Below are 11,641 nucleotides of genomic sequence, written 5' to 3' on the forward strand. Positions count from 1 at the left end.
GGTTCAAGACTTCAGTGGAGGAAGTAACTGCAGAATTAGAAGTGGAGCCTGAATATGAGACTGAATTGCTGCAAACTCATGATAAGACCTGAACGGATGAAGAGCTGCTCTTATGGAAGAGCAAAGAAAGTCGTTTTTTGAGATGGAATCTACTGGTGAAGATGCTGTGGACACTGTTGAAATGACAACAAAGGATTTAGAATATTATGTAAACTTTATTGACAAAGCAGCAGTAGGATTTGTGTGGATTGACTCCAATTTTGAAAGAAGTTCTACCGTAGGTAAAATCCTATCAAATAATCCATGCTACAAAAAAAATCTTTCATGAAAAGAAGAGTCCATCAATGTGGCAAACTTCATTATTGTCTCATTTTATGAAATTGCCACAGCCACCCCAACCTTCAGCAACCACCACCCTGATGAATCAGCAACCTTTGACATCAAGGCAAGATCCTCCACCAGCAAAAGGATTATGACTTGCTGAAGGCCCAGATGATTTTTGGCATATTTTAGCAATAAAGTATTTTCAATTAAGGTATGTACATTGTTTTTTAAGACATAATGCTACTGCACACTTAAGAGATTACAGTATAGTGTAAACTTAACTTTTATAGGCACTGGGAAACCAAAAGATCTGTGTGACTTGCTTGTTGTGACATTCACTTTATTGTGTGGTTTGGAACAGAATCCACAGTATCTCTGAGGTATGCATTTACATGGCTTAGTAATGAATACCATCAACATGGTCATAATAGTATAAATACTGAATATTATTCCAAACAAAATTATGAAGGGAAAATGAAAGGATAAGAAGGATATGGATGTGACAACAGCCTCAGGGGGTGGATGGAATGCATTTTTAGGTGAGAAAGAAAGCTAAACTCTCACCTTGCATAATGAGAAGTTAACAGATAACACCTATAACTGAAAAATCGGAAAGTAGCTCACAGAGCATATTATTTAGATACAGAAATAATCACCAAAAAAATGAGATGAAAGAATTTAAAATGGGTGGCTCTAAAGAACAGGAAATTTGAGGACTTTTGGGAGTGGAAAAAACTGCCCTTTTTCATTACAGGAATCGTAACACACTTTGATTATTTAAATACATGCATGTATCACTTTTTTTTTTGAGACAGGGTCTCACTCTGTTACCCAGGCTTAAGTGCAGTGGCGTGTGATCACACCTTGCTGCAGCCTCAACCTCCCAGGCTTAAGCAGTTGTCCCACCTGAACCTCCCAAGTAGCTGGAACTACAAAGTGCGTGCCACCACGCCCTGCTAACTTTTGTATTTTCTGTAGAGAAATGGTTTCACCATGTTGCCCAGGCTGGTCTCAAACTCCTGGACTCAAGCAATCCGCCTATCTCAGCCTCCCAAAATGCTGGGGTTACAGATGTGAGCCACTGTGCCCAGCCATTACTTTTAATTAAACAAACAAAACTGAAATAGAGGAAATGTCCACACATTCATGTATATACATTGTTCCAGACAGAACCATACTATCTGTTCTCTCTCCTTTTTAACTCTTAAAGAAAGAACATGTCATGATAAGAAACTTAAAACACAGCAGGACCCAGTAATGTAAAAGGGAGAACAGCAATAAACAATACTGGAGATATACAGGCAAATCTTGCTTCTTAGGAAACAATAAATGCTATACAATTGATGGCTTATATTGGGATAATCAGGAAAATTTAAATATAAACTAGGTGTGATAATGGTATTGTATTATGTCCAAGAAGGTCATTTTTTAAGACTTTTTTTTTAAGAGATGAGGTCTCACTCTCTTGCCTAGGCTGGAGTACAGTGGTGCAAACATGGCTCACTGTATCCTTGACCTCCTGGGCTCAAGCCATCTTCCCACCTCAGCCTCCCGACTAGCTAAGACTACAGGTGTATATCACCGTGCCTGGCTAATTTTTTTTTCTTTTTTCTTTGTGTGTGTGTGTGTTTTGTTGTTTTTTTTTTTTTTTTTTTGAGATGGAGTCTCACTCTGTTGCCCAAGCTAGAATTCAGTGGCACGATCTCGGCTCACTGCAACCTTCGCCTGCCGGGTTCAAGCGATTCTCCTGCCTCATCCTGCCTCAGTCTCCTGAGTAGCTGGGATTACAGGCCCAGCTGATTTTTTTGTTTGTATTTTTAGTAGTGGTCTCACTATGTTGCCTAGGCTACTAGGCTAGTCTCAAACTCCTGGGCTCCAGCAATCATCCCACCTTGGCTCCCCAAAGTACTGAGATTACAGGTGGAGCCATCAACACCAGCCCAAGATACATTTTTGTTTTTTTGTTTTTTTTTGAGACGGAGTCTTGCTCTGCCACCCAGGATAGAGTGCAGTGGCCCAATCTCAGCTCACTGCAACCTCCGCCTCCCAGGTTCAAATGATTCTCCTGCCTCAGCCTCCCGAGTAGCAGGGACTACAAGCACGTGCCACCACGCCTGGCTAATTTTGTATTTTCAGTAGAGACGGGGTTTCACCATGTTAGCCAGGATGGTCTCGATTTCCTGACCTCGTGATCCATCTGCCTTGGCCTCCCAAAGTGCTGGGATTACAGGCGTGAGCCATCACGCCCAGCCTCCAAGATACATTTTTTTCAGCGATATATATCTAGCAGTGAAATGTCATAATTTCTATAATTTAAATATTCTTCAACAATTAGATAAAACAAATGTTGCCAAATGTTAATAACTGTTAAGTCTGGATGATGAATATGTACGTATTTATCATAGTGTCTCTATTTTTCAGTACATTTGAAATTTTCATAATAAAAAGTCAAGAAAAAAATACTTTGCAAAGACCTATGCATGAAGTAATAAGTTCAATTTCCACAACCATCTTTAAACGGGGATTAGAGGAGACTAGAAATATTCTACGGTTATCTTACCATATCCTGCCATAGAAGCACCATTCTCGACATCCACTGTGTTCTTATTTTCCTCTGCTAGAGCTTTAACATATCTTTTGCTTAAGTCTAGTATTTGCTCACGTAACTTGACACTGCTTTGATGTCTTGGTTGTTGAAAAGTATAGTGCAGTAACATCAATCCCCAAATGAGTCCAAATACAAGCAACAGTAAACTCAATTTCTGGGACATATTTTTTCTTGAGATTGTAAAAAACATTTCTGAAGAAGCAAACAGACTTGACTGAAAAGCGGTAACTTGAGGCAAGCCACAAATCAAGACTTGAAAGAAAAAAGAAAAAAATCTCCTCAATATTGTATATTCTTCATCTTCAGCAAGGTTGTATCTACTCTATTAACTCTGTAAAATGAAGAAGAGAAACAGTATTAGTCTTAATCTGTATCAGTAACAGAACAGACGACTATAAAGAAAATATTCTATAATTTTTATTTGGAACTATATCATATATTTGACAACTTTCTCCACCACTAAGTAAGCTTTCTAGTCTTTTATCAGTCTCACTTACATATCTTTTCAAAGTTTAAACTAGAAACAAATGTCAATTCATTGAAAATACCTGAAAAAAATGCAACCATGGTCACAAAACTCTTCAAATGGTTTCTCATTTGTAACTAAAACCATGGACATTATAATGAGATATATAGGAGATCTCAATCTATTCAAATACATGTCACCAACCTAAATGCCTAAAATCTATTCTTCCTCAAAAAAAAAGAAAAAACATCAAAACGAAAGTTAGGAAGAAGGAAAGAAAAAGGATCGGAAAATCAAAATGCCTGTCTAAAAAGAATTCCCACAATATAAACAGAGTGTGCCAACATTTCAAAATGTCACCAGAAATTATTACTAATGGGCATAAGGTAACCTTAGGAAGCATCCAATCCAAGATGCAATCTAAGATAAAAAAAAAAAGTTATAATTTCTAAGTTGATATCATACAAAAATATGCCAGACATAAAGAATGATGATCATTTAATGGCAAGTACTAAAACACTTAGAGACCAGCGGCAGTGGCTTACACCTGTAAGCCCAACACTTTGGGAGGCAAAGGTGGGAGTATCCCTAGAGCCCAGGAGTTTGAGACCAGTCTGATCAACATAGAAGACCTCATCTCTATACAAAAATTCTAAAAAATTAGCCAGGCATGGTGGCATGCGCCTGTAGTCCCAGCTACCCAGGAAGCTGGGGTGGCAGGACTGCTTGAGCCTGAGAGGTCAAGGGTACAATGAACCATGATCATTCCACTGTACTCCAGCCTGGGTGACAGAGCAAGACCTTGTTTCAAAAACAAATAAATAAACAAACAGGTTGGAACATTTTTCTATATTTCCAAATTTACAATTCCAAATTTTAAATGAGAAAGGTATGCATTTATGTAATTTAAGAAAAAATTAAAAGGTTATACTTCAAGTTTTTAAAACACAGAAAGGTGCTAATCACAGAATCTAGAAAAACCAGGAGAGTATAAAAGGTGTGAATCACCAAAGTGTCCAGTAAAAAAACTCTTTGACTACATCAAATGGAGCAAAATTCTTTAGATAGAAATGTATCTCGAGTCAGAACAGTGCATTTCACAAAGATATTTCACAGCTTACTGAAAATAATCCTTAAGAACTTTTTAAAAAATTTATTTACTTATTTATTTTTTAAGACAGGGTCTCTATCTGTCACTCAGGCTGGAGTACAGTGGTGCAATCTCAGCTCACTGCAGCCTCCACCTCCCAGGCTCAAGCTATCCTCTGGCCTCAGCCTCCCGAGTAGCTGGGACCACAGGCACGCGCCACCACACCTGGCTAATTTTTTTTTGTAGAGAATGGCTTTTGCCATGTTGCCAGGCTACTCTCAAACTCCTGAGCTCAAGCTATCCACCTGCCTCAGCCTCCCAAAGTGCTGGGATTAGAGGAGGAAGCCACAGTACTGGCGGGAACTTAGCTTATAGTTTAACTTAGTTTTTCGTTTACCTTTCCCAAAACAAACCCCCTTCCTATCTGGGGACTAGACTACCTTCGCAGGACTAATAAATTAGCTACAAAATTAGAAATTGGCCGGGCATGGTGGCTCATACCTGTAATCCCAGCACTTTGGGAGGCCGAGGTGGGTGGATCACCTGAGGTCAGGAGTTCGAGACCAGCCTGACCAAAATGGTGAAAGCCCATCTCTACTAAAAATACAAAATTAGCCAGACGTGGTGGCGCATGCCTGTAATCCCAGCTACTTGGGAGGCTGAGGCAGGAGAATCACTTGAACCCAGGAGGCAGAAGTTGCAGTGAGCTGAGATTGCATCACTGCACTCCAGCCTGGGCAAAAAGAGTGAAACTCCATCTCAAAAAAAAAAAAAAAAAAAACAAATTAGAAATTAAGGTTTAGAAGTCACACAGCTGGAGGCTGCAAAATTCTGAACCTCCCCAAATTGTTCCTGGAGGTAATACCACTACTGTCAAACTGAAGATCAATGCTTGAGATATTCTGCAGACCCTGAACTAGGTCGATCAGCTGACACCACCCAGATCAACCTGGCCAATCTGGCCAATCAGCACTCCCCACTTCCTGACCCCCTACCTACCAAATTATCCTTAAAAACCCCAACCCCTGAGTTTTCAGTGAGATGGGTTTGAGTAATAATAAAATCCTGGTTTCCCATACAGCTGGCTCTGCATGAATTAAACTCTTTCTCTATTGCAATTCCCATCTTGATAAATCGCTTCTGTCTAGGCATCGGGAAGGAGAACCCATTTGAACAGCCATTAGACAGTTATAACAGGATGGGCAGTCAGATATACTTCATTATACTTCCCTCCCTTGATAACTGCCATTACCATCATGCCATTAAGGCATTATTCTCCAAGGGCTAACTTAGGGGTGTCCCTGGGCCACACTGGAAGAAGAATTGTTCTGACCACACATAAAATATACTAACGACAGCTGATGAGCTAAAAAAATAAAAAATTAAAAATCACACAAAAAAATCATAGTGTTTTAAGAAAGTTTATGAATTTGTGTTGGGCCGCATTCAAAGTCGTCCCATGCGGCCCATGGGTTGCAGGTTGAACAAGCTTGGGCTAAACAGAAATCAGGCCTTTCAAAAGACTCCACCACTGATCTCAACCAAATGCCTGACTGTTGCCTCTCCATTCTGCAGTTTCAACAAAACAACCTACAAGCATTTCTTCCTGATAAGAGATCACCAGCCACAGAGTAGTTCCGGCCAGTCTACAGAGGATGCACAGTAAGGATTTTTGTGTCCTCCGCTTTACCTTTTGACATCGGAGGGCTGAAAAGTCCACCCTGGAATCATGCTAATGCCACAATTTTTTTATATGCGAGACCTAGGAATGGGTATGAAGCTCAATTGTGCATGCACGTGTTTCTCCTTTCATAAATATTCATGACACCTTAACTTATTAAATATGTATATTCGGCCACCCTGCTCAGCATAAATTCCTGTTCCCTTGTCCCTCTCTCCAAGTGTCTGTTTCTGGCTTCTGGCTGGAGGCTATGCTTCCCAGCCTGTCAGAATAACCACCCTGCAGGCTACAACCTTTTATAAGAAATAAAGCTCTCCTTTCCAAATTTATGAACCTTGTCATTCTTCAGCTGACACCATGATGACCTTGAAGGGGAAGGGGTGAAGGGGATCGAAAATAGGTGACCTCTGCTGGAACCTGAGTCATTACCCCCAGGGTAGGCTAGTCCCTACACTTTTAAGGCAAAAGTAGAAGTGAAGAGGAAACAATTTCCACTGGTATCACTTTATTCTCCAGGGTCAATATGAATACACTCACTGTTCTATTCTCAGAGAACTATGTCTGTGATTTCACATGAGAAAAATAAAAAAAGATAAGAATTTTTGATTTCTTTAGCAACTGAAGGTAATTTACTTATGTACTTTTAATTTAGTGATTAGAAAGGAAAATGATTATTAGCCTCTATCCTTAGGAAAGAAAAAAAAGGAAAGATTCAATGTCTCTTCTTTCTGTGCAATGTTCAAAGCTGCAAATAACAGAGGAACTTTGAACCTCCCCAATTTTTCTTTATGTTTCAAGTACTGATCCAGCCCAGAAGGCCACTTAGATAAGGACAGAGTCACTAACCAGCAACCTGATAGGCCAACACTGAGGCCAAGGGCTTATGGCTTTACCATCTGGCATAGTTCTTATTGGAGTACTTCTTCCATCAAAACAGTCTACAACCTAAAAACTTTTAAATCTTAATTTCTAGGCCACTATATTAATTTTCTTTTAATCACTTAAAAAAAAACAAAACTTGAAATTCACCAAATTAACAACTAGAGAGTTGTTTTTTGTTTTTTGCTTTTGAGACAGGGTCTCGCTCTGTTGCCCAGACTTGCAGTACAGGAGCACGAGCTCAGCTCACCGCAGGCTCGGCCTTCAGGGCCCAAGCAATCCTCCCATCTTAGCTTTCTGAATAGCCTGGAACTACAAGTGCACACCACCAGGCCTAGCTAATTTTTGTATTTTTTTTTTAGAGGGGTCTCATTACGTTGCCCAGTCTGGTCTCGAACTCCTGGCCTCACGTGATCCTCCTGCCTCAGCCTTTCCAAAGGGATGGCAGGTGTGAGCCACTGTGCCTGGCCTGGAGTTTTTAAGGCAAAAAATAAAATAATCATCATCATTGTTATTTTGGCCTAAGATAAACTCTTGAATATTTTTAAGATTCCCAGGAGAAAGTTCTCAACCAACTGCAGAAGTCACAAAAGTAATTAGTCTATATGGCACAGAAGTAGAATAACTAAGGAGAGGGGACACACTTAAAATGAAGTATCAGTAAAGTACTAGACCTGAAGAAGGGCAACAGAGTGTGATCCAACTATCACCACCTCCAAGTGGATTCCTACAGCTGCTTGTCAAGTGGTTTGTCAACTCCTCTCCAACCCTACTTCAATCCATTCTTCTCAGAGCAGTCAAATATTCTTTCAAAAACAAAACTCATAATTTGAAGACATTTTGCCAATAAAAAAATGCTCAACCTCATTAATCATAGGGAAATGTAAATTAAAACCACTATGAGGCCAGGCACGGTGGCTCACACCTGTAATCCCAGCACTTTGGGAGGCGGAGGTGGGCAGATCACGAGGTCAGGAGATCGAGACCATCCTGGCTAACATGATGAAACCCCGTCTCTACCAAAAATACAAAAAATTAGCCGGGTGTGGTGGCGGGCACCTGTAGTCCCAGCTACTTGGGAGGCTGAGGCAGGAGAATGGCGTGAACCCGGGAGGCGGAGCTTGCAGTGAGCAGAGATCATGCCACTGCACTCCAGCCTGGGCCACAGAGCAAGACTCGGTCTCAAAAACATAAATAAATAAATAAATAAAACCACTATGAAATACCACTTCACACCCATTAGGATAGTTATCACCAAAAAAAAAAGAAAACAAGTCTTGGCAAGGATGTGAACAAACTGAAACTCTTCTGCTCTGCTGGTGGGCACATAAAATGGTGTGGCTACTAGGGAAGACAGTATGGCATTTCCTCAAAAACTTAAACATAGGATTATCATACAATCTGTAATTGAACTTCTGGATATATACACAAAAGAAATGAAAGCAAGAGAGGGTGGAGCCAAGATGGCCGAATAGGAACAGCTCCGGTCTCCAGCTCCCAGCCCCAGCGACACAGAAGACGGGTGATTTCTGCATTTCTGCTTGAGGTACCGGTTTCATCTCACTAGGGAGTGCCTAACAGTGGGTGCAGGACAGTCGGTGAAGCGCACTGTGCGCGAGCCGAAGCAGGGCGAGGCATTGCCTCACTCGGGAAGCGCAAGGGGTCAGGGAGTTCCCTTTCCTAGTCAAAGAAAGGGGAAACAGACGGCACCTGGAATATCGGGTCAGTCCCACCCCAATACTGCGCTTTTCCAACGGGCCTGGAAAACGGCACACTAGGAGATTGTGTCCCGCACCTGGCTCGGAGGGTCCTGTGCCCACGGAGTCTCGCTGATTGCCAGCACAGCAGTCTGAGATCAAGCTGCAAGGCGGCAGCGAGGCTGGGGGAGGGGCGCCCGCCATTACCCAGGCTTGCTTAGGTAAACAAAGCAGCCAGGAAGCTCGAACTGGGTGGAGCCCACCACAGCTCAAGGAGGCCTGCCTGCCTCTGTAGGCTCCACCTCTGGGGGCAGGGCACAGACAAACAAAACTCAGCAAGAACCTCCACAGACGTAAAGGTCCCTGTCTGACTGACAGCTCTGAAGAGAGTAGTGGTTCTCCCAGCACGCAGCTGGAGATCTCAGAACGGACAGACTGCCTCCTAAAGTGGGTCCCTCACCCCTGAGCAGCCTAACTGGGAGGCACCCCCCCAGTAGGGACAGACTGACACCTCATTCAACCAGGTACCCCTCTGAGACAAAACTTTCAGACGAACTATCAGACAGCTGAATTTGTGGTCTCACGAAAATCCGCTGTTCTGCAGCCACCGCTGCTGACACCCAGCCAAACAGGGTCTGGAGTGGACCTCTAGTAAACTCCAACAGACCTGCAGCTGAGGGTCCTGTCTGGTAGAAGGAAAACTAACAAACAGAAAGGACATCCACACCAAAAACTCATCTGTACATCACCATCATCAAAGACAAAAAGTAGATAAAACCACAAAGATGGGGAAAAAACAGAGCAAAAAAACTGGAAACTCTAAAAAACAGAGCACCTCTCCTCCTCCAAAGGAACGCAGTTCCTCACCAGCAACGGAACAAAGCTGGATGGAGGATGACTTTGATGAGTTGAGAGAAGAAGGCTTCAGACGATCAAACTACTCTGAGCTACGAGAGGAAATTCAAAACAATAGCAAAGAAGTTAAAAACTTTGAAAAAATATTAGAAGAATGGATAACTAGAATAACCAATGGAGAGAAGGGCTTAAAGGAGCTGATGGAGCTGAAAGCCAAGTTTCGAGAACTACGCGAAGATTGCAGAAGCCTCAGTAGCAGATGCGATCAACTGGAAGAAAGGGTATCACTGATGGAAGATGAAATGAATGAAATGAAGAGAGAAGGGAAGTTTAGAGAAAAAAGAATAAAAAGAAATGAACAAAGCCTCCAAGAAATTTGGGACTATGTGAAAAGACCAAACCTACGTCTGATTGGTGTACCTGAAAATGATGGAGAGAATGGAACCAAGTTGGAAAACACTCTGCAAGATATTATCCAGGAGAACTTCCCCAATCTAGCAAGGCAGGCCAGCATTCAGATTCAGGAAATACAGAGAACGCCACAAAGATACTCCTCGAGAAGAGCAACTCCAAGACACATAATTGTCAGATTCACCAAAGTTGAAATGAAGGAAAAAATGTTAAGGGCGGCCAGAGAGAAAGGTCGGGTTACCCACAAAGGGAAGCCCATCAGACTAACAGCTGATCTCTCGGCAGAAACTCTACAAGCCAGAAGAGAGTGGGGGCCGATATTCAACATTCTTAAAGAAAAGAATTTTCAACCCAGAATTTCATATCCAGCCAAACTAAGCTTCATAAGTGAAGGAGAAATAAAATACTTTGCAGACAAGCAAATACTGAGTGATTTTGTCACCACCAGGCCTGCCCTAAAAGAGCTCATGAAGGAAGCACTAAACATGGAAAGGAACAACCGGTACCAGCCACTACAAAAACATGCCAAATTGTAAAGACCATCGAGGCTAGGAAGAAACTGCATCAACTAACGAGCAAAGTAACCAACTAATATCATAATGAGAGGATCAAATTCACACATAACAATATTAACTTTAAATGTAAATGGGCTAAATGCTCCAATTAAAAGACACAGACTGGCAAACTGGCTAAGGAGTCAAGACCCATCAGTGTGCTGTATTCAGGAAACCCATCTCACGTGCAGAGACACACATAGACTCAAAATAAAGGGATGGAGGAAGATCTATCAAGCAAATGGAAAACAAAAAAAAGGCAGGGGTTGCAATCCTAGTCTCTGATAAAATAGACTTTAAACCAACAAAGATCAAAGGAGACAAAGAAGGCCATTACATAATGGTAAAGGGATCAATTCAACAAGAAGAGCTAACTATCCTAAATATATATGCACCCAATACAGGAGCACCCAGATTCATAAACCAAGTCCTGAGTGACCTACAAAGGGACTTAAACTACCACACAATAATAATGGGAGATTTTCACACCCTACTCTCAACATTAGACAGACCAACGAGACAGAACGTTAACAAGGATATCCAGGAATTGAACTCAGCTCTACATAAAGTGGACCTAATAGACATCTACAGAACTCTCCACCCCAAATCAACAGAATATACATTTTTTTCAGCACCACACCACACCTATTCCAAAATTGACCACATAATTGGAAGTAAAGCACTCCTCAGCAAATGTAAAAGAACAGAAATTATAACAAACTGTCTCTCAGACCACAGTGCAATCAAACTACAACTCAGGATTAAGAAACTCACTCAAAACTGCTCAACTACATGGAAACTGAACAACCTGCTCCTGAATGACTATTGGGTACATAATGAAATGAAGGCAGAAATAAAGATGTTCTTTGAAACCAACGAGAACAAAGACACGACATACCAGAATCTCTGGGACACATTCAAAGCAGTGTGTAGAGGGAAATTTATAGCACTAAATGCCCACAAGAGAAAGCAGGAAAGATCCAAAATTGACACCCTAACATCACAATTAAAAGAACTAGAAAAGCAAGAGCAAACACATTCAAAAGCTAGCAGAAGGCTAGAAATAACTAAAATCA

At 41.5% G+C, this 11,641-nt stretch overlaps 1 protein-coding gene across 1 annotated transcript; it reads right to left on the minus strand.

Moving 5' to 3' along the window:
* Nucleotides 1-2,884: 2,884 nt before the first annotated feature.
* On the minus strand, nucleotides 2,885-3,256 carry CCDC126 (coiled-coil domain containing 126; the record flags this gene model as incomplete). Its single annotated transcript, XM_032147970.2, has 1 exon — nucleotides 2,885-3,256. A coding segment is annotated over exon 1 (238 nt), but the record flags the coding sequence as incomplete, so codon positions are not given.
* Between the last annotated feature and the right edge of the window lie 8,385 nt (nucleotides 3,257-11,641).

Source organism: Hylobates moloch, unplaced genomic scaffold (assembly GCF_009828535.3).
Source record: "Hylobates moloch isolate HMO894 unplaced genomic scaffold, HMol_V3 SCAFFOLD_1372, whole genome shotgun sequence".
NCBI lineage: Eukaryota > Metazoa > Chordata > Mammalia > Primates > Hylobatidae > Hylobates > Hylobates moloch.